At 35.3% G+C, this 22,380-nt stretch overlaps 4 protein-coding genes across 8 annotated transcripts in view; 3 read left to right on the forward strand and 1 right to left on the reverse strand.

Annotated features, from left to right (window-relative positions):
* The first annotated feature begins 9,543 nt into the window (after window positions 1-9,543).
* On the forward strand, window positions 9,544-10,961 carry LOC128857764 (transcription factor MafK). 5 transcript variants are annotated; one of them, XM_054093508.1, is made up of 3 exons: window positions 9,544-9,898; window positions 9,953-10,051; window positions 10,167-10,961. In XM_054093508.1, exons 2-3 carry the CDS (start codon window positions 10,010-10,012, stop codon window positions 10,530-10,532), a joined length of 408 nt encoding a protein of 135 aa, XP_053949483.1. In that variant the 5' UTR covers window positions 9,544-9,898; window positions 9,953-10,009; the 3' UTR covers window positions 10,533-10,961. The 5 variants fall into 5 exon arrangements, with proteins under 5 accessions (XP_053949483.1, XP_053949485.1, XP_053949484.1 ...); XM_054093510.1 differs by having other exon boundaries at window positions 10,028-10,051; XM_054093509.1 differs by having other exon boundaries at window positions 9,545-9,898; window positions 10,028-10,069.
* A 12-nt stretch (window positions 10,962-10,973) lies between these two features.
* The window catches only part of LOC128857451 (uncharacterized), a 39,689-nt gene continuing 28,282 nt past the window's right edge, over window positions 10,974-22,380 (reverse strand). The window contains exons 6-13 of the mRNA XM_054093208.1: window positions 15,532-15,636; window positions 15,277-15,460; window positions 14,222-14,243; window positions 12,683-13,118; window positions 12,270-12,627; window positions 11,986-12,186; window positions 11,396-11,930; window positions 10,974-11,206 (exon numbers count right to left, since the gene is read on the reverse strand). Of these exons, the coding sequence (XP_053949183.1) occupies window positions 11,002-11,206; window positions 11,396-11,930; window positions 11,986-12,186; window positions 12,270-12,627; window positions 12,683-13,118; window positions 14,222-14,243; window positions 15,277-15,460; window positions 15,532-15,636 (2,046 nt within the window). The 3' untranslated portion in view covers window positions 10,974-11,001. The remainder of the gene's footprint in view (window positions 11,207-11,395; window positions 11,931-11,985; window positions 12,187-12,269; window positions 12,628-12,682; window positions 13,119-14,221; window positions 14,244-15,276; window positions 15,461-15,531; window positions 15,637-22,380) is intronic.
* LOC128857763 (zinc finger C4H2 domain-containing protein) lies at window positions 14,459-15,800 on the forward strand. Its single transcript, XM_054093505.1, has one exon. The coding sequence runs from the start codon at window positions 14,748-14,750 to the stop codon at window positions 15,663-15,665; it is 918 nt and encodes a 305-aa protein (XP_053949480.1). The 5' UTR covers window positions 14,459-14,747; the 3' UTR covers window positions 15,666-15,800.
* On the forward strand, window positions 18,332-21,352 carry LOC128857762 (zinc finger protein 28-like). The gene is made up of 5 exons (XM_054093504.1): window positions 18,332-18,711; window positions 18,768-19,080; window positions 19,205-19,699; window positions 19,777-20,311; window positions 20,375-21,352. The coding sequence occupies exons 1-5, from the start codon at window positions 18,427-18,429 to the stop codon at window positions 20,523-20,525; spliced, it is 1,779 nt and encodes a 592-aa protein (XP_053949479.1). The 5' UTR covers window positions 18,332-18,426; the 3' UTR covers window positions 20,526-21,352.

Consider the following 22,380-nt stretch of genomic DNA (forward strand, 5'->3'; position numbering starts at 1 on the left):
CTAAAATATTTGCGACAGCCGGTGCCAATGTGAAGTGGTGATGTAAAAAGAATAGAAATTTGACTTTTGTAGAATGAATTTCAGCAACTTATTTCTCTGTGATATTAGCCTTAAGTGATTTAACTATGTGTTTTGTGATAAGTAGTAAAAATAAAAAACAATATTTACATTATAAACCTACACGAAAGTTTAATTTATTTCATCATATTTTGTTTTCAATTATTAGTCTTTTTTTTTGTTTGTTTGTTTTCAATGCACAGAAATGCTTACATTCCAGCATTAGTCATTCTGCCAATTCTACAGTTCTTAACATTTATCATGAATGTGGGATAACAAACGTGATAACAGAGTTTGATAAGGAAAGAGAAAGCATCAAAACTTTATTTACAGTAAAAAACTGCTTCGTAATCACAAAACTGTTATCATAGCTAAACATTGGTCATGATATGTTAAATGCAGTGAGGTCAAAAATATTCATTTTGTTTCATTTTTTTCGGTGAATATTTGATCACTAATAATTAGCGTTGAATTTAGTAGAATCGGCTGCCAGAAATAGGCCATTCGTGTAGAAGAAAATAAATAATCTTAAATTTGATTCACGATTATTAACTAATTTTAGCATTTTACATAAAAATGTGAACTTGAAAAAGTAAAAAAAAACCAGCAACCAAACGGAAAGCAGCCCACTAAACAGAGAAAAATAAAGCAAGAAGTACCGCAGGGTGGTGTCCTTTCACCCTTGCTTTTTAATTTCTATATTTCGAAACTCCCCCAGCCATTAGAGGGAGTCTCCCTGGTCTCATACGCCGACGACTGTGCGATAATGGCGTCGGGCATTGACATTGAGGCCTATGCAGGAAAGTAAACGACTACCTCGCACGCCTTTCTCGCTTCCTCACTGCGACTACAACTTTCTCCCACTAAATCCACGCGACCCTTTTCACTACCTGGGCAAAGTAGGTCAATCTGCAACTTCAGGTACACGTCGATGATACCCCAATTCCGACGGTTAACAACCCCAAAATATTGGGAGTCACCTTTGACAGCTTGCTCTCCTTCTCAGCGCGTACAACCGCTATTGCAACGAAAGTACATAATCGCAACAAGGTCCCCAAGTCGCTTGCCGGCAGCACTTGGGGCAAAGACAAAGAAATGTTGTTGTCGACTTTCAAGGCAATAGGCCGATCGGTTCTTAACTATGCTGCGCCTGTCTGGTCGCCTGGAACCAGTGATACGCAGTGGACGAAGCTCCAGACCTGCCAAAATACTGCAATAGGGACCGCGACAGGATGTCTTCTGATGTCCCCTATACAACACCTGTATGACGAGGCTCATATGCTACCTGTGAAGGAGCATAACAAACTGCTCAGCAAGCAGTTTCTGCTAGGGTGTCACCGTAGGCCTCACCCATGCAGACACCTGCTTGAGCCTGAGCCACCTCCCAGGCACATCAGGAGGCACTTCCTAAATTACGTGGACGAGATCCTAGATAAACAGGCAGACCACTCTAGGATTGGACAGTGTAGAGACAGACCATAAACGACATTCATCGGGAGACCCTTACCACCTTCTTAAGCTCCCGACCTCCGAATGCCGTTATCGGAGTCCAACCACCACCAATTGCAGACGAAGAGCTCCAACTTCCCCGAAAGTCCCGCGTAACCTTGGCACAACTACGTTCTGGATACTGTAGCAGGTTTAACTCCTACTTATCCAGAATCGACCCCGACATACTAAACATATGTCCGGCACTAACCACCTTTTCACATGCCCCATCAAACCCACTCATCTAACACCCCTCTCCCTCTGGACCCAAGCCGTCGAAACAGCTAGTTTCCTGGGCCTACCGTTGGATGAGCTAGACGAAGACGACCGGTGATTACACTACACTGACCGGACAAAGGTGCTGCTACAATAACAACAACAGCCCACGTTAGGTAGTTAGTTTTTAAGCTTTTTAGTGAATTTTTTTTAAGGAAACAAAGTGATTTGAATTGATTGAAATATTGATGTTCTTAATATAATTTATCAGCAGCATCTCATATTTTTGCTTATTATTTTTGACAGAAGACTTTAAAGTTATGAGCTGTTGTTCACCAAGCTGCGTCATCAAAGGCGTGATTGGCTTGAAACTTGCAGCTGCTTACTTTCATCTGAAAGCAATGAATACAAGTTATTTACATTATCTACATAATTTTGTATGAATTGAACTAACTTTCATAGCTGAACTAACTCTTATTGAAAATTAAAAAAAATTACGGTGATGTGAAACAAAATATTCAAATTTTCGTACTAGTCTTTAAGATTTTTTTATTTTTTTTTTCTTAAACTTCAACAAGCAACGGAGTGTCATTGGTTGATTCTTTTACATATGTATATCACAATCTCAATTTTTTTGTAAACGCACCTCAAGTGATGTCAGCCCAGCAGCTGATTCTTTCAAACGCGCTCAGAGCCGAATAACGGTGTATTAAAGAGCTCACCTCCATGATTGAAAGTCGCAAGGAATCATTTTCATGAATTCTTGTGAATTTATTACAGTTAGAACTGTTTGTAATAATCCACCCTTCTAAAAGTTAACTTCGAAAGGCTTTTAGCACCGTCAACGTTTAAGTTCCATCCACACACAACCAAAATCGTGCTTTCTACATAACTGTTTTTTATTTATTACTTATACATACATATGTACATGTGTGTATACCCATATTTCACCCAGCTAAATCCCATAGCCGGTATATGAGCTCAACGGTATGTATATGTACATACATATACTCGTATGCAAGATTCCTAGAAATCTTTGGGTTAAAATCCACTTAATGGTTGTTCCAAGTAAGCAGCTATACTTCAAAAGAAAGCAACAGTTATTAGCAAGCAAGATCGGTGAGTTATGAATCGGTTAAATTGAATTGTATAATAATATTGTAATAATAGCTGCTGATATTAGTCGTGTCTTAATTGTTTCACCCAAAAATTTTTATTTTAAAAGACCTTTTGGACTTTCCTTATAACGGATCATATTGGCCCGTAAAAACGGAAACTAGGGGGTAAATGTTCAACTATGGTAAATTGAAAATACAAAATGCTTACAATATGCACGCATCAAAAAAACACACATACAATATGTATGCACACACATACACATATTCCATTGTATCGTTGCGCCATTGCATTGACTTGTGAAAGAGAAAAAGCTTTTTATCAGCATTGCATAATTTTGAGTAAATCTTTGCCATTCGATATAAATATTAGGTATGCTTATGGAATCGCCTCAATTGGTACATGTGGATCGTGACATTGACAAGGCGCTCGTATTTTTTAATTTTATATTAAGAACCAACAACAACAACAAACAATGTACATCACGTGTGACGAGTATTTCTCGACAATAATTGCCGGTGCGATAACTTTAATGCTCTTAACATTACACTGTGACAATCAAGAGCTTCTACAACAACAACACAAAGCATATCCATATCAACTACACTCTGCCGGTTCATCTATATTGGATTGCCAACCGGAATTCGATATGCCACTGGGCACGTGGTTTCGAATAGCATTCGGCTAAATGCTAAATAAAAGATTAACTTCTATTCTTCAATAAGAAGTTCCACTGTGATAATTTATTTTTATAAATGGAAAATATTGCGTTGCGTTTATTTGCAAAATTTAATCAAGAAAAACTCGGTATTTTTGTTTTAAATTACTTTTAAATTATTAATAAAATTGTGTTAAGAAACAAGCCAAAAAATAGTGCCTAGAATGGATTTAGATGTTAAGTACAAAGAAATCTTGTAACTTAATTTATTAGAAGATTTTCGGTCAAAATAACTAACTAACACCATCTTTCATTTACTATATAACTTAAAACTTAAGCGAAAAAAACACTATTTCAATAAACAGTGTGTATTTTCAAATTTTGAAAGTAGTGTGTAGTTTTTACTTAATGATGTTCTTTTCGCTCTACTGTGAAACTTTACTAAAAGGCGTTAGCAGCTTTTACCGTGGCGGCGACGATTGAAAAACAAAATTGATGATTCATTTTGCGCCACCTTGTATAAATGAAAATGTTTTTCAATAAACTATGAAGTGATTTGGTTCGCCTCCTCAACTAGTAAGAATGTGACCGGTGTATTTGTTTCTTCCCTCTAATAATAAAAATAAAACATTTTTTCAAAGGTGTAATTCCATACTACGTAATTCCTATGTTGTCCACAAACCAGTAGAAATTTACACAGGGCGCGTTGTATGACTGGTGGCATTTAAACTATAGGCCTCTCCTATTTGTCATTCCCCCGCGTGCGAAAGCAACAACAAAGTTATCGAGTAAGATTCGCCACTAGCGAGTATGGCTATAGCTCATTAGACGGTACTGCCTTACCAACACATGTAATTTAAGGCAGCTCTCTTCCTGCTTTGCCGAGATATGAATGTATGTGTATGTTCATTTGAACCAGTTGCTTCAACTATTCGCTACTTGCTAGAAGAAGAGATCTTATTTGAAAGAAATTAAAAATAATATTTAGAAATAGAGTACGCAGTGATAACGATAGTTTAAATAAATCGTTAAATAAATCAATTGAAATCGTAGATGTTTTCGATAATGTAATACAGTATACTCTCTTTAAGGAACTGACAAATTTGTCCGCTTATGGGAGATGTCCGCTTATGGGAAAATTGTAAAATAAGTTAATAACATATTACGGGAGAGTTAACGTGCTATGGGAGGGTTGTCCGCTCAAGAGAAAAAAACTTAATATATTCTTAAGGATTTGTGGTATGTACTGAAAAACGTTGCCGCTTTTGGGAGGTGTCCGCTAAAGAGTGGTGTCCGTTAGGAGAGAGTACACTCTATATGAGAAATGATAGAAGAGAAGATAGTGCTCTGCATGCTAATTCTCTAGTATTTAGTATTTACAAGTTCGTCGTACCTAAAAACGTAAGCATACGTTTCATAACTGTAAAAACATTAAATAACTATGGGCCTAATCCAAAGATATACATACATACAAGAAGAGAAGATTAAATTTTTCTAGTGAAGAAAATGTGCCATGAATAACTGACGCCCTAACTAACAAAAGAAGTAGTTCAAAGAATTCTGAGGGTGCCACGCTTTCAATTAAGTGTAGTTGCAAAAAAATTTGCATTTCAAACAAGAATGATAGAAACAAGATTGCACTTCATTTTCAGCATCCTTGGCTTCTTTTTTCGCAATCCTTGCCTCTTTTGAGTATTCTGAGGCACTAACGTCAGCTTGGGCTAGGCGCGTGGCATCGCATTTGTTGGTCAATTATTTTGCTTGCGGGCCTATAGACACTCCCATTGTATCCATAATTTTCAAGAGAGGCTTGAAACCCTCATTGAATGTGCACACAGCAGAATATGTAGCGATGTCCACAATTTTTCGTCCACAGAAGACATGTTTGGGAGCCAATTGCCACACACACGAGTTAAAACTTTCGTTATTATTTTATGTATTCGCTCCTAAACATCTTCTAAGAAGATCATCGCTGGTTAGGTCTTCATAAATTGGTTTGATAATCATCTGGACGCCCTCATCTAATGCAAGTAAATAAAATAAAAAAAAAAATAATTGGCGCGTACACTTCTGTTAGGTGTTTGGCCGAGCTCCTCCTCCTATTTGTGGTGTGCGTCTTGATGTTATTCCACAAATGGAGGGACCTACAGTTTCAAGCCGACTCCGAACGGCAATTATTTTTATGAGGAACTTTTTCATGGCAGAAATACACTCGGAGGTTTGCCATTGCCTGCCGAGGGGCGACCGCTATTAGAAAAATGTTTTTATTAATTTTACTTTCACCGAAATTCGAACCAACGACCTCTCTGTGAATTCCGATTGGTAATCACGCACCAACCCATTCGGCTACGGCGGCCGCAAGTGGATGGACAAAATCTTCGCCTTTGTCTTGGGCTTGCTGCCATTTACACTATGACTCAGATTCGGCTGGGCAATAGTCTTGTTGTGGATGATCGTCAGTTGATGCTTTATGGTAAAACGTTGCCCACACTTCGTTCCTCATAGCTTCAACAGAATCTGTATTTCAATGTATTGCCAGACCATAATGCAACGAGAGGTCAGCCATTAACTTATTCGTTAATAAACTAACATAAGTAAGACAAAAGGGATATTAAATGGACAGATACCTGTAAACGGCCATATTTTAATAGATTTTCAGTAAAATTATTTAAAATGAAGAAGTCAATATATTTTTTTGAAAATTGACATACAGTTTATTTATATATTACATAAATAAAATAATTTTTTATTTTATTTTAATCATTTAAAATGGCGGATGTACACTCAATTCTTCCAGGAAGGTCGCAGCGGGGCTTCTCAATCGGCGGGCATTGTACAACAGTGACCTGAATACAAAAAACCAAAACTTTTTTTGTTTATTAATGTCATAATTTCTATATGAATTAACAATAAATGGAAAAAAAAATCCCGGAATAAAATGCTTCAAACAAAACAAGTTTTGGGGCGAATTTTTCTAATTACTATTTTTGCTTTGAAAAATTTTTGAAAACTTGAAACACATAGAAAGTAATATCATAAAAAAGATGTGTGCGAAATTTCAGGGAGATCGGTCAATAACTTTTCGAGTTATCGTGTACGCCAATTCGAAAAATATAGTTTTGAGAAAATCCCGTCTAAAGTTTGAATACAACGTTGACGATCTATAATATAAGAAATACTTAAATTTACGTTCTAAAAATTTGTTGACAAATTCTTAGAGGATAATATTAACATTTTATGAAAAAAAATTTTTTTTTCGAAATTGTACAGGTATTTGTCCCCTTAACAGAAACACATATTTTCGGAGCTGCCAACTACATAACTAACCGCCAAGGTAACGAAACAAGGCGAATTTATTACAGGTGACAGCAAACACATATAAGTAAAACCCTACATGTATTTGTTGTTGCGTTTGGTGCAACCATCACGTCAAAATCAGCAAGCAAATGTAAACATACGAATGTAAACATACCAATACATACAAACAAAGCATATCATTTTGACATAAGCCATACCTACGGTGAAAAATTCAGCTGGGTGAATGCTGTCACCTTAATAAATTCGCCTTGTAACGAAATTAGTGTGACTACCCCTGTAAGTTGGAAAACAGGACCCTGATGTGGAGTTTTCGTGTATTCACAAGGAGTTATTGTAAATTATTTTGCCAAATATTCACAATGATCGAACTAACCCGAGGCCGGTGGGGAATAATTAGTAAAAACCGCTAAATGAAGCCTTGTGATTAAAACGTTATATGCATGTGAAGAACGATAACTCTCATCTCCATCATAAGCTCTGAACGGAAATATGTCATTCTTGATTTGCGTTCTACGTTTTTGACTCTACGTTACCGAAACGATTCATATCTGGCCAAGGATTGTCACTCCAGCAATATTGCCCGTACAACAACAACAATTTTTTAATTTTATTCGTGCTTTTATTTTCATTTGTAGGCGTCTGGCAATACAATATTATCGTAAATTCCAATAAATAGTTATTTTCGTTTGAAATTGAAAATTGATACTTGTAACTATATTTGCATTTAACTTTCATGAAAATATGTTTAATACAAATGTAAAAAAAAGAGAAACACATGAGGAAATGCATATTTCATGATTGAAGAGAAGTCTAAAATACATTTTTGTATAATATGCAAAACTTTAGTAAATTTGCTGAAGGTATTTTGGTAATTAAGTAGTATACAGCCCGAGTGTCAAAATATGTTATATCAGGAATTGAGTGCCATTCAAGGCGTATTCATTAAAGGTGGTGGCACTAGACCAACAACAATATTTTGTACGTTTGATTGTCAAAGAAAAGTATTAGAAATGTATATAACAAAGAATGAATTCACCTTGCTTCATTCTGAGCTAACAGCCTCATGGACACGGCGAAAGAAAAAAAACCAATCAGCTGATTTCCCGATACTACCTTTAATAGAATCGTCTTGGTGCCATCGACGAATTTCGGTCGCAGTATTGATAATTATGGAACGGAGCGTGACTCTTTCAAATCGTTCAAAAAACAGTTACGTAAAATTCGTATTTTGCGTCACTAAATACTCAATATTACACCACTGGAGCACTATATTGTATTTTTTACATTTGCAAGTAATGGGAAAATATTTTGATTAAAATTTTTATTATTTCACTTTTTTCATAACTAAAATGTAAACACAAAATGGGAGACGAAAATAAATAACAATTAATAATTGGCATTGCCACTTAAAAAAAAAATCTAATTCAATTTTGTTTATATGTTATATGTTTGAATGCCAAATTTGGCTTGCGCCAGATTTTTTATAGGGTAAACTTTAGAATATGCACGATTTTTTATAAAAAAATTTGGCGATACATTGGAAACAAACAAATCCATTATTAGTATTATTTTTTTTTTTCTTTTGTTTGTTCCATTCAGTTATTAGTTGCAGAGTGTTAACTTAACAATGGAAGTCAAAAAAGAGAAACTTCAGTATAATTTACAGTTTTTCTTTAATAAAGGCAAAAATTCAAGCCGGGCCGCTGAAATTATGAATGGTGTTTATGGTGCTGATACTCTGGCGGCAAGAATGATAAAATATAAGATTGCGCCTTCCGAATTCGCCGTATCGTAAGAGCCCATGAATAAACAAGCAAAAGAAAGGGGAATTACTTGTTTGTGACGCAGAAGAGTAGGCGAAACCAATGGAAACAACCAAACACAAGAAATTATACGCACATAAACAGACTTTCTAGCCACTGCGCCTTCCGCATAAAAACGCAAAAAACTGCGGAGGCTTTATATTCATTTGTGCTTTAAGAATTTAAGACGTGGCAATTCGTTTGCATTGCGAAGCCACTCACTGAATTTTCACAAAAATGTAATTTCTTGTACTTTTGTTTGTTTTGTTCGTTTCTTTTTGTATTGCGAATTTAGCTCACGTCAGACCTGTCAAAATCGCGAAAAATAAAGTAACTGTTTTGTAATGGCCCCTCCTTAGATACTCAATTCGCCTTGCTCTGACAGCTAATTACGTGCAATTTACGTTCCGCCGATTCCATTCACGCTTTTTAGATATTAAAGAAAATATCGATAATGTGGATAAAATCACAGAAATAATCCAAGTTGACCAACATGTTAGTAGTCGTGACATCGCCCAGAAACTAAAGTTCGATAGTATTAAGCCCTTTGCGCAAAAATTTTACACAAAAAAAAAAGAATTTCTTTTTCTCACAACTATTATTAAAACTTAAGAATTAATACTATTTTGAATATTGATGATATTCTAATATACAATATAAATAATAATATTTGAATATAGATGATATTCTAATATATAAAACCGCGCGATTTCCGGCTAAGGCCCTTTTTTTCTTATATAAAGTATTTTTTTTTATATACGGTGCTTATGCTTACACTCTAAAACTCCAAGTACTAAAACACTATCGAATGTCTAGACACTCTGTTAATGTGTTAAAGAAAAGTGCAAGAAGTGGTAATCCAGGCATTATTTGCCAAAGTTCGTTTGCCCGTTTTGTGTTTACATTTTTGTTATTAGAATAGTAATAGGGCGATTTGTGACGTTAGTGATTAACTAATCAGTGGTACAAAATACCCCTTTTACGAAATGGCTTTTTGTGAAGAACTATTTGAATTAATTTGATTATATTTCATTACATACCAAGGGCATAAATCTTCCATCGATATGGCATGCCTTCATAACTAACCCATGTTTAGCACATTACAAAGCAACTCTGAGCTTTGTGTTGATAAAGAAAAGTGAAAAGTTCATTATTTGCGTCGATTTTATTTTATTGATAGATATATATGATTTGAGAAGTTTCCGGATTTTCATAGCATTTTCATAATCTTCGACTCTATCAGGTATTTAAAGTTACTTAAACCCTAAGAAAGAATTCAGCTCATTAAAAATTTAAGGCAGAAATAATAAAGAACTTGCTCTCTTTATACGTCAACACATCTTATGTGGGAAAAATGGATGGATTACAACAGCGACGGGAACGAAAATCATCAATGGTAACACAACAAATTTACGTAAATGCAAAAAATGATCAAAACTAACAAAAATACAATTATAAACAAATTGAAATTGTTAACAAATTTTCTTCATTAAAAAAAAACAAAACAACAGGCTCCACTTTCTCCATGTCCGATACCAGATATAAGCGATGATGAATTAGTTTCTATATCCGTTCGAGATCTCAATCGTACATTAAAGTCTCGAGGCTTGAATCGTGAAGAGGTTGTACGCATGAAACAGCGGCGACGAACGTTGAAAAACCGTGGATATGCTGCTAGTTGTCGCATAAAACGTATAGAACAAAAGGATGTATTGGAAACAGAGAAGTCGCATGAATGGGTTGAACTAGAAACCATGCATGAGGATAATGAACATTGTCGAAAAGATATAGTCAACTGGAAGAATAAATACAAGGCTTTGCTACAATTTGCAGCTCACAATGACATTCCGATTCCTCCGGAGCTGGAAGGCTGCTGAGCGATGTAATACAAGCATATTCATTTTACTTAAAGATTTTAACCTGCACCGTCATCTTTCGTAAATACGACGACGCGTGTTCTTGCTTACATGGTTTTTATATAAATTTAAAGTTACAAAAGAGACGATGATGATAAGCATTTCTTTTACTTTTGATTAAAAATTAAGTAAACGTATAAATAACATCTATTTTGTAAAATATTTATAGTACAGATTCCTTTTAATATGGAATTGAAATAGGTCATCGTCAAGACAACGAAGGATTACGTTTGTGTACAACAAAAATAAGGATGATGTTCCAGGGTGAATTAACTTGAATGTATACGATTTTTTGTGAAATTTTATTCTTACCTATTATCAGATTTAAATAAATATTGCTTATTATTAGTTTAGCAGTCTAAAATATAACAGTTATTTTTTAATTATAAATAGTTTTTTTTTTTTTAAGACTTTGGTCAGAACAGAAGATTTAAATAGCTAGCATATTCAAGGGAATGTCTTCGGCATGCTCCTCTAGCATTTCGACAGTGCCCTCAGTAACGTCCTCCACCTCTACACTTTTCGTAGGAAGTTTTGATTTGGTAGCAGGGGTTATATACTTTTTTGCTAGTGTATCTGAATAACCAGTTTTTTTGAAGAGGTATTGATGTACCGTACGTAAGTGGCGCCGAACCCTGAACGAAAACAATTATTACTACAAACCAACTAGATATGCATTTTATGATGACTATATACAATTTTTTGTAAGTAATGTGCATACCATATGTTAATTATCACATAACTTTGGCAAATTAAAACAAAATATATGTGCGTATGCATAATTCATATATAATATTTAGTTTGTTGTAGTTTTATGCACTTACTTAAATTTGGTTGGAAATCCACGCTGGCATACTCCACACATCAATGGCATTCCAGTATGTTCGTACTGATGTTGCCGCAATCCAGCCAGATTTATAAATGTCTTTTCACACTCATCACATTTATAACGCACACCTAAATGTCGTTTCTCATGGTAGTTAAGGTGGCCCTTTATTGCAAACTTTCGGTCACACATCGAACATGCATATGGAAATTCGCCAGTGTGGAAACGTATATGTATTTCGAGATCTTTGCGACGTACAAACTTCTTCCCGCAGTGTGGGCAATCCATAGTCTTTCCACGATGCATTTGCATATGCAAACCAAGATTGGATTTGCGCATAAATGTCTTTGAACAAACTGTGCATTCGAATATTGTTCGATCTTCTGGCGAAATGTGAATGGTTTGATGCAATTGTAGATTCTCAAGAGTATAGAATCGCCTCCCGCAATCGATGCATTCAATATTGCGATCACGATCTTCCGAGTGTAGTTCCATGTGTTTTTTGAGCGTATAACGCGAAGCACATATTTTAGCTGAAACAAATCTTTATTTATTTATAAGCCAAAGACAAATTATGATTACACTTACGACACTTGTTACATAGGAACTTGAGTTGTTTATGGCGTCTTAGGTGCACGCTGTAGAACGTTTTCAAAACAGTCCTTCCACAATGCTCACAATCCATATATTCATCTTTTTGATGAACCTGACGCCGATGTAAACGTAGAGCGTTTTTTGTAACAAATCGATTTTGACAATATTCGCAGGGAAAATTAAGTGTTTTATCTCCTAAAAATATATGCGGGAAGAGATCATATATTACAGGCATGCACATATGTATGTATGTATATCTAGTAATTATCTTAACATACCATGATCTATTTCGTAATGATGGAGCAAATCCCTTTGGAACTCGAATATAGATGTGCAAAACTCGCATTTAAAATCAAAACAATCCTTACGTGTATCGTCAATGTTGACGTCTTCCCTATCAGATGGGGATAATTTACCAAAAATGCTGGATTTTAATTTCTCAATGCCTATTGACTCTTTTGTAGTATTGATGTTGCTATTAGGAGCATCATCCTGTTCGTTACACAAGACGCGCTCTACGCTTATGAGAGTAGTTGGTAATGGCTCGTTGGCCTCAGAATTAACGTCACCAAATATCTCATCAATTTCAGTGGTAATATTTGAACTTTGATCGGCATATTCGACAGGTGAAAAATCCTGAAAGAATATATTTTGACACTCTCTAATACGTTAACAATTCTAGAGCACATACCGTTTTAAGGAACTCCTTCTCCATTCCATCATTCTCCCTTCCCCCTTCCCTTTCTGTATAGATTCCATTAAGATCAGGTTTTTGCTGTGCAACTTCAGATTTCAATTGTATATATTGAGATTTTAATAGTTGGTTATTTAACTGTGCTCTCGTTAGAAACTCATAAGCCTGCCTGAGGTCAAGACGACAACGCCCACAAATAAAATGGCTAGGTGGATATCCTTCAATATCGAAATCTTCGACCACAATATGTAATTGAGTACATTTATTAAAAGAGTCCAGTAAGGTAAGAGTACCGCGCTCACAGCTATATGGCTCCAGCAGATCGACATAGTCTTCAAGTTCATTTTGTGTCGCTACTGATAGACACGCCCGACAGCATCGCGTTTCCTCAAAGCTGATGTTGGGATTCAGTGGTGAGTCCATTTTTAATTTTCTAAATCAGCAATTCTTGCTTCAAAACAAAAATCGAGCACAAATTGATGTAAATGAAATTTTCTTAACTTATGCCCAAACAAACCATCACTGCATTGGCATTGAAATAGAAAATAGTAGCCAATGAAGAGTTTCGTAATGCTATGTTCCCACAACCCATTCTTAATTTGCTCTCTCACAAGGATAACAGAATACAAGGTTTGGCCGTACGCAGCAAAGCTTCTTGAACAAATTTGGCTTTTGCGTCACGGGTGTCTTATCAGCAAAATTGAGTTCGCTCATTTTACATGTTTTCTTACGCTTTTCCAATCAGACCATAGATAACGTTAAGATGGCAACGAAGTAACGCGTTTAATGCCTGCATTGGTTTATTTGTATAACACCAATCCCAGTTTTTGCCGGCATCTGTCATGTAAAACCACTGTCAACCCCTGTTACGTCAGCAAATCAGCTGATTCCTTTAAATTCGGTGATATCCGAGTAATTGTTTGATATTGGGACACCTTTGTATTATGTATAGTGTACCTCTCTCATGCGTAATTCACTTCCCAATTACCCTTCCAATTACATAAATCGCGATACAATGTCTTTAGAGTCAAACCGAAACGAAAACGATAGTCAAAAAAAAAAGAAACTAAGTTAACAAACGTTAGCCGTCTTCGGTTTCCCCTGCGTTAACAAGTGGTGAATAGATGAAGCAATTAGCATAAATAAACACACGTTGGTAGTGCTAGAAATGATGTGCCAAGAATGATATTTTTTTGGAAGCACTTAATAGCTGTGTTCCAATGTCAATGGTCAGAATCCGCATAAAAATTGTGCACGGAAATGCAACAACAACCATATGCTCCTTATAGAGATCTGATTCAATTTATTGAACATATTTTTTAAATTTAAATGACGTCACATCTATCAGTTGTTTTTTGTTTGCAGAGTATTGTGAGCTTTAATAATTCGTTCATGGTGTGGATTAGAGAATTGTTTTTTCATGGTTGCATTCGTACCAACTATAATACACCTTATACCTATTTTACAACAGAACGAAACAATCGCTTAGCGGCTTATAAACGTTACAAACAATTTTTTTCAGTGTGTTTTACATACTTTACGCAAACCATGTCTTTTACTGGAAATTACAATTTGTGTATGTGTAAGTTTTAAGTTGGCAAATTTTTTAGTTTAATCGCAATCGGACTGCATATCTAGCCGTCAGCGAAAAGTTGGTGAAGTTTGTGTACCTTTATATATGCCAATATCATTCAATATAGACTGACTAAATAGTCGCCTGATAAAGCCTGTAATGTACGGCGCCGCTTAATACAAGTCAGTCACAATAAATCAATACGCAATTGTGACTGAATTACTCTTAAGAAGCAGTGAAGTTTTGTACACAACGCTAAAAAAAAAAAGAAAATTTCATACAAAGTAGTGTCATGCCAGATAAAAATCGTTTATATTATTAACAACTCTCAAAATATCTTTCAAATTATCTAAGCCAGTTATTCCCTAAGGCGAGTGTTCAAAATCCAACGTGATCAATATATCGTGTGTTTGGTGAAGCATTTTCAATCAAGAAATATCCAATCTAGCGACCAACGCAAACACGAACAGAAGGGGTTCAATAGCAAAAATGGCCACCAGCGATATCTCTAGCTCCAATGAGCGCCACTACTATGCAAAACTAGAAGCTATTAAGGATATAAGGGATAAAACAATAGCACTGGAAAAATTAAAAGTGAAAATAATCAAAGAAGTAAAAATAAGCGACGATGAAGAAAAATGTCTCGATGAATATCGGAAGGAAATGGAACATTTGCTGGAGGAAAAAATGTCACACGTCGAGGAGCTGCGACAAATACATGCTGATATAAATGACATGGAAAATATAATAAAGCAAACTAAGGAGAATCAAACGCGTTCCGTTGACATGGCCAATCGAGTTTATGAAGAATATCTAGCGCTTAAGTATCAAATCGATCATATGCGTCGTGACTATTTAGGCCTTAGTCCACTACGCGATTTACATGAAGAGGAAGGTAGCCCCATTTCAAAAGACCGTTTCCAAACTAACTTTTTGAAGGTGAGCGCTGCTGCTGCCGCCGCTGCCGTAGTCGCTGCGCAGCCCACATCCTTGGCACGTCCTCATCCCCGACACCCACTTATCCCTGAAGCTACGGTGACTGCGTTGGCGCCTACTGGAGGCGGTAGTGGACCAACTGGTGGGCATGCTTTTATGCCACCTGCTCCTCCTGGAACTGGGAGCGCTGCAGCTGCTGCAGCAGCAGTGCGTTTGGGTAAGAGTGACTTTTCCGCACCGCCACCACCTCCCCCACCAACATCTCGCTTGCAGCAAACACCTTCAATTGGTATTGGGCATCATCCATCATTCCGTTCGGATTTCAATGTTAATTTACGTCAACAACCGCCACCAATGAAATCATGTCTTTCGTGTCATCAGCAAATTCATCGTAATGCTCCAATTTGCCCATTATGCAAGGCAAAATCTCGCTCACGTAACCCTAAGAAGCCAAAGAAAAAAAATAATTAGACGCTCAATATTTAAGTCCATTGACAGAAAAAAGAGCTGCTCTAATGCCTGTAGGTTAATAAAATGATTGTACATCAAGCAAAATTAATTAGTGCTCTCGATCACAATCAAAAAGGGAACATATGAGTGTAAATATTTATTTTGAAATATTCTCCCCTTTTAACAAAAAAGTTAATAAAAAAATAATTACGTATGTTAAAATACGTAAATTTTTAAATTCGCGCAGCAAATATGATTATTTCTTCGAGCCTCGATAGGCATTCATAGTATTCTTCGTGGATCGTAAGTGCAGTAAGGCCATAACGACGAGATTGAATCGATATTCGATGCTCCAAGATTTTATCTAACTATAAGCCCAGTTATCGTTCTTTAACTTATTTAAGATTATTAGTTTTAAACGCTGCTTGGCATTTGCATTTTTTACACATAAGTAAACATAATAACGTACGATATTTAACTTATAATTCTTATTCTAACAAGCATTAATATTAAGGCAAATGTTGCAAATAACCATTTTTAACACTTTCTTCATATTATATTATTTTGACTGAAGCATGAAATAAGCGCATCCAAACCGCAAATAAATAAATATGAATTTTCAAAAGGCAAATAATACATTTTTAACACTTACTGTATAATTACTCGGGACTTAAACATAACGTCACAAACTTAAGAGCAACCTTGGAAATGGGAAACGTGTATATACGATTAGCCCAGTCTTAAAAGAGGTGTTGATTTTGGATTCTAAGAGCTCTGTTAGACATAATTTTACCACCTACCATACCAGCATTACGTTTTTCTGAATAGTTTAACTTAGAAAACATAGAAAGCTTTAGGTTTTTAGATTCCGAAGTTAAGTATTTTACGTAAATTGAGAAACGTGAGAGAATCATGCTACCACATACATTTTTTTCCTATTTTGAATAATATTCTTCCAAATGTACCATACGAAATAGATTTCTCGTCCAAATATAAAACATATGCAAACGCGTCAAAGCGAAAATAAAAACAAAGCAAAAGATTGTAAACACGGACGATAATACAATCGTGATGACGTGATGAGTAACATAATTTTTATGAAAAGTGGGTCAAATGTTAGTCTGGACTAACGGAATTCCTAAGTTACGTAAATTGAGCGGTGCGAGAACCATGCTATGATGTGATTAATTTATTTTTAATCCAATAAAGCTTCAAAAATTTGTAAGAGATTTAAATTTTTTCTTTAATGTGTTGGAAAGTAAGTAAAATCTTAACAATAATACTGAGAAGAACGAGAACACAAAGGGTGTTGACAGAGCACGAGTATCACAAGTAATGAGTTGAAGTAACAACTGTTTCCCTGTATGAACGCAGTCTTACTAATACTCATTAAGGGCTTCCAGAAAAATATGTTTTTTGGCAGCTTTTTTCCAGAGATATACTATGTTTACTTATAGCAATTTCTTCATCTATTGGTAGAGCTGGCCACAAACAGAGAACAATTCCCAGCGATTTGTTGCAGTTGGAAGAAAAACCATCGTGTATGGCGAAGTGCGGGCACAAATCTAAAGTAATTAAAAATTTTCATTTACCTGGGATTTGTTGCTAGTTTGTGGATTTTCTCATAATTTTACTGACCGTCGTCGAGATAAGAGTAAGAGGAAAAATTACAAGTATTAATAAAAAATGTTTAGAAGAATTTATAGAGTGTTTAAAAAATTAGCCATCATTATGGCAAATAAAAAGTGAATTATTCAATACATGTTTTTGCCTTTTTTTAATGCACATGTAAAGAACTGCAAGAACAATCGCATTATCCGCTTTTTTGTTTCGCATGTTAACAGCACGACAATCGCAACGAAATTATGTTTTATGGATTTGTGTACAGTGGTGTGTCACAGACTAGGCACAAATCGCTGGGAATTGAACTCTCTTTGTGGCCAGCTTAACGCTTGGCGGATCAATAAATTCCATTGATTTTAGTTAAACTTACATAATTTGTATAACCTAAATATCTTATCAATTTTTATAGCTGTATTTTGGTTTAATATGGATGTCTTGCCCTTTAATAATAAGTTCACATATAACGAGATTATTTACTTTTTCGAGCTTAACTCCCAATAATAAAAATTGTGTCAAGTCTCATTAAATAAGACATTATAGATTGCCTAGAATTGCCCATCATACATTATAGCAAATCCGAGTTAAATCGTGTGTCCATCGACGCTTTGGCATGTTACTGGTTATTCTAAAATGTAATATCGAATTTCGCATGTGTATTGATTTCCTCCAGCGGTCTATTACTAGTAGTAAATTGCGCAATTAAATTAATTACTACTTCTCTTTGATGTTTCTGCATATCGTTAATAACCAATAAACAAACCAAAACGCTAAATTATGCCACCAAACAAATTTCTATTAAGAAACACCTTTCAAAACAGTTTTGCCAACTGCTTGTCAATTTTGGAGCTAATCTGCCATATGTGAACGGGTAGATTAATTTTTTTGGATTTATTGCTAATCACTGCAAATGTGAACGTAATTTAAGCGGTTAATTCTTCACAAAACCTGTGTGAATTAAATTTTTCAACCCAAATCACAATGGAAACATAGAATAAAGGCGTTATCGATATGTTTACATATGTGCGTGCGATTGTATTTTTCATTATCAGTGTGTTGAGTAAATAAAAAGGATTCAATATTTTGCGCTAGTAAGCTAGAATAGATAATAAAAGATTTAGCCTCTTATTCAAAGATACTTTGCATTGAAATAGCAATAAAAATGCAATGTCGAGTTTGCATGCAAACAAATTGTCATATCCTACTTGATATGAGCATTGCATGCACAGATGATGGTAAATCCCTTTTCGACTACTACAATGAATGCACACAGCTACAGGCATCAGTCAATGATAACTTTCCGAATACGCTTTGTAAAGCTTGTACACAAAAACTCCAAATTGCTTATAACTTTAGAAAATGTGCCCTACAGTCGCACGAAGAATTTAAGAAATTTCTAACTTCGCAAATAGAAACGGAATCAGCTGAGGAATTTTCGGCTTTTAAGGTAATTCAATGGTTTTAAATTTATTATAACTGAATCAAAATGCTTTATTTGAGTAGAAAATGGAGAAGACTAAGGACGATCCATTAGAAATGGAGTTTAAACAAGCTTTGAAGGCTTTAAAAAAACCTGATTTTGAATATCCTGGGCATATAAAGCAATATTCCACACAATATTTCGAGGAACCACCAGAGGAAATGAAAAGAAACTGGAAAGCAGATGGGACAATAAATACGGAAAATGAGAATGACCAGGTTATTGAGTTCTTAAGCGAAATATCAAGTGATGATCAATCACAAATTGTAATGGCACAAAGATCTGGAAACGAAGATTCTGAAGAGGAAAGTGAAACTGACACAAAGCAACATGAATGTAAGTTTTTAAATGAAATGTTTATTGTGCTTATTCTTAAGATGTCTAGCCTTTTGCATATACACACAGTAGCGGAAATAATTAGGTTGTTTTGTATTAAATTTTAAACAATTTTTTCATGAAGCTGATTTACCGATGCAGTGGGACGCCTGCAATGAGAAACCTTTAACGTCCCGAAATGAGCTTGACAATTTTCAAAGTAACCACAAATCTCATAAGTATTTTCCATCAACTTCTTATAAATGTAAATATTGTAGAAACATCTATTCATCTGATTTTGAATTGGAAAACCATGTGAAAAAGCACAGTAAAACACATACAAATCAGAAGTATAACTCTCTTATTGTCAAGCAATTGCCAGAAAAAGAAAGTGACAACAAAACGCCTACGGAATCTGCAGCTGGTTATGTACAAAAAAAGAGCGAAGAGTCTAAGCTACATAAAAGGAAAGACACGAAATGTGCACTATATCAAAAAGTAGCTACTGAGAATAATTTACATAAAAAACAATTTCCGGATGATAATCAAGACCAACAGAAATCATCTGCAATGTACGTAGATAAAAGAACAGATAGTTCCAAATTAAAAGAAGAGAAGAAGCACTTGTGTTCATTTTGCCGTAAGTGTCGAAATGATAATAATTTTAAATATATTTCATTGTATGCCTAAACATGCACGTTCTCAATTATTTTTCAGCCCGAGTATTATCTACTAGGCTTGCTCTAAATGCACATGAAAAAAAACAACATTTAAATATACAAACAGACCTTAAGGAATGCCCAACTTGTCAGAAAAAATTTAGTTCGGATTATTTAAAGAAACATATCCAAGTTGTGCATATTGGAGAGCGTAAATTTACATGTGATATTTGCGGTGATTCATATAAAAGCCATCCTCAACTTAGTCGACACAAGCTGTTGCACAAGAAGGAGCGTAATTTGGCATGCACTGTGTGTGATAAAAGGTTTACGGAAACGTCTCATTTCAAAGTACATATGCGAATTCATACAGGGGAATTGCCATTCGCCTGTCAATTTTGTGACCGTCGGTTTAGAATTAAAGTGCACCTCACCTACCATTTGCAACATCATGCGAACATCAAGCAAAAATGTAATGTGTGTGGTAAGGAGTTCAAAAACATTAAATCGTTACGAGACCACTCATACGTGCATACTGGTGTAATGCCATATACTTGTCTTATTTGCGGTTACGGCAGCCCGAAACGTGAATAGTAAGATTTTTCGAAACATTAACTTATTAAAATATTTAATTCTTAACTTAATCTTTCATACAGTTTTACGAAACATATGCTGCGTAAACACGACACAACTATGACTGCTGATGAGTTATTTGCGATGTTCAAAGCAAATACTGGCCGATCTCCTCACGTAAAACTAGCTGAGGAATTAGATATAATGTATAAGAACGTGCAACAGTCTACCTAATATGGATAAGTGTTAAGAGAAATCATTGTTGAATGTTGTATGGTTTTAATAGCTTTCCAACATTGTCTGGTAATGATTTGTAGTTAGAAGGCAACAACAAATTGCATGATTTTTTTTTTAATTGTGTTGGCTTTTTAGAAGTGTCTAATCGGCAATGGAATATCCATTTGGTCGAATATCCTTTTAGACCTTGTGAAGAAACTACTGCAATTCTGCACTAGTCGAGTGAAAATAGTCTTGAGTTGTCTTGGCGGCCGCCGTAGCCGAATGAGGTGGTGCGTGACTACCATTCGGAATTCACAGAGGTTCGAATCTCGGTGAAACACGAAAATAAAAAAAAAAAAAAACTTTTTTCTAATAGCGGTCGCCCCTCGGCAGGCAATGGCAAACCTCCGAATGTATTTCTGCCATGAAAAAGCTCCTCATAAAAATAATTGCCGTTCGGAGTCGGCTTGAAACTGTAGGTCCCTCCATTTGTGGAACAACATCAAAACGCACACCACAAATAGGAGAAGGAACTCGGCCAAACACCCAAAAAGGGTGTACGCGCCAATTATATAGATATATGTCCTATTTGGGTGCACGTTGTCGTTCACATGGGAACAGGGCAACCATTTTTTGACTTTGGGGACTTCTCCAGGGTACGCATAAAAACCGCCAGGAGATTATGATAACTACTATTAATGGTATATCGAATAAGGGAATATACTGCTAAATATGAAATTTCTTTTGCAAACAAATGCGACAGGCTTTCTCCGCTGCCTATTTTATTTGGTAACTTGGCATACCCTGAAATTACATGAGTTTTATCTTCAGTAAGCGTCAGCGGTTTATTTTTTTTCAATTTTTTTAATTTTATTTACAAATCTCTCTTTTTAAATAGTTTAATTTTTCGCGACCTATTAAATAAAATCTATATTTAAAATAAATGAAGCAAGCAAGCTCTGACTTTTATTTAGCAATCCAGTGATCGAACTCAGAGGAATTATAGAGCGCCTTTTTATTTGGCAAAACGTAACAATTACATTACAAAAATAAGATGTATATATAAACGCACTGTTTGTTTATATATATTGTTACGAACTTCGTTACGTCAAAATCCAAATAAATCTCTTACAACAATTCCTCCGAGTTCGATCACTGGACTGTCAAATAAAAGTCGCAAATTAATAGCTTCCGGTAGAGAAGCTACATCCTGGAGGTATTTTGAGGACTTCGACGAAGTTTATGGTACAAGGCACTCAGTGACTCCTCCAACAGCAAATTATTAAAGTGAAACTATAAATTATTAATTTTCATAAAACTTATAAAACCTTACTTTAAAAGTGGCCTAATTCATTCGGAAATGGGAATAGAAAATGTCCTCGGGACACGACTTTATTGTTTTAATAAACGATTTGTTTTTAGGTATTTTTCTTTTTAAAGACAAACATTTGTACCTAAACATTTTTCTCTTTGACTTCAATAGCCTTCTTTTTCTTAAATTTAAAGAAAATCTATCTTTTCTTTGCTCACAAATTTCGTCTAGTGTTAGATTCAGCAAAATTTCCATTTTAGTATATATGCGTTCAAAAATGTAAACAAACGTATTTGCAAATTGTCAAAAATTGTATAAGAAGTATCAAATGTCAAACTTGCAGTGTTGCCACTGATGCTTATGCTGCAAGTCGCATTTACGAACACAGCCGCATTTCGCACGCGTACTGCTGCCGTCACTTTTTGCAACCTCAGTAAACATCGTTTACGGATTTTCCCCTCATATCGTTAATTATAATTGAAGAACCCCAAAACACTAAAATATTCCACCAAACCGATTTCTATGAAGAAAACTCCTTCAAAACAGTCTTGACAGCTG

This window comes from Anastrepha ludens, chromosome 3, assembly GCF_028408465.1.
Source record: "Anastrepha ludens isolate Willacy chromosome 3, idAnaLude1.1, whole genome shotgun sequence".
Taxonomy (NCBI): domain Eukaryota; kingdom Metazoa; phylum Arthropoda; class Insecta; order Diptera; family Tephritidae; genus Anastrepha; species Anastrepha ludens.

Bases quoted from the DNA above. Each gene is read 5' to 3' on its own strand.
- LOC128857763 (XM_054093505.1), top strand. From the start codon at position 14,748: ATGGCCACCAGCGATATCTCTAGCTCCAATGAGCGCCACTACTATGCA.
- LOC128857762 (XM_054093504.1), top strand. From the start codon at position 18,427: ATGCAATGTCGAGTTTGCATGCAAACAAATTGTCATATCCTACTTGAT. The intron at 18,712-18,767 runs GTAATTCAATGG...TTATTTGAGTAG, and splicing joins AGGAATTTTCGGCTTTTAAG to AAAATGGAGAAGACTAAGGA. The intron at 19,700-19,776 runs GTAAGTGTCGAA...ATTATTTTTCAG, and splicing joins GCACTTGTGTTCATTTTGCC to CCCGAGTATTATCTACTAGG.
- LOC128857764 (XM_054093507.1), top strand. From the start codon at position 10,010: ATGGATGGATTACAACAGCGACGGGAACGAAAATCATCAATGGTAACA. The intron at 10,070-10,166 runs GTAAATGCAAAA...ACAAAACAACAG, and splicing joins TGGTAACACAACAAATTTAC to GCTCCACTTTCTCCATGTCC.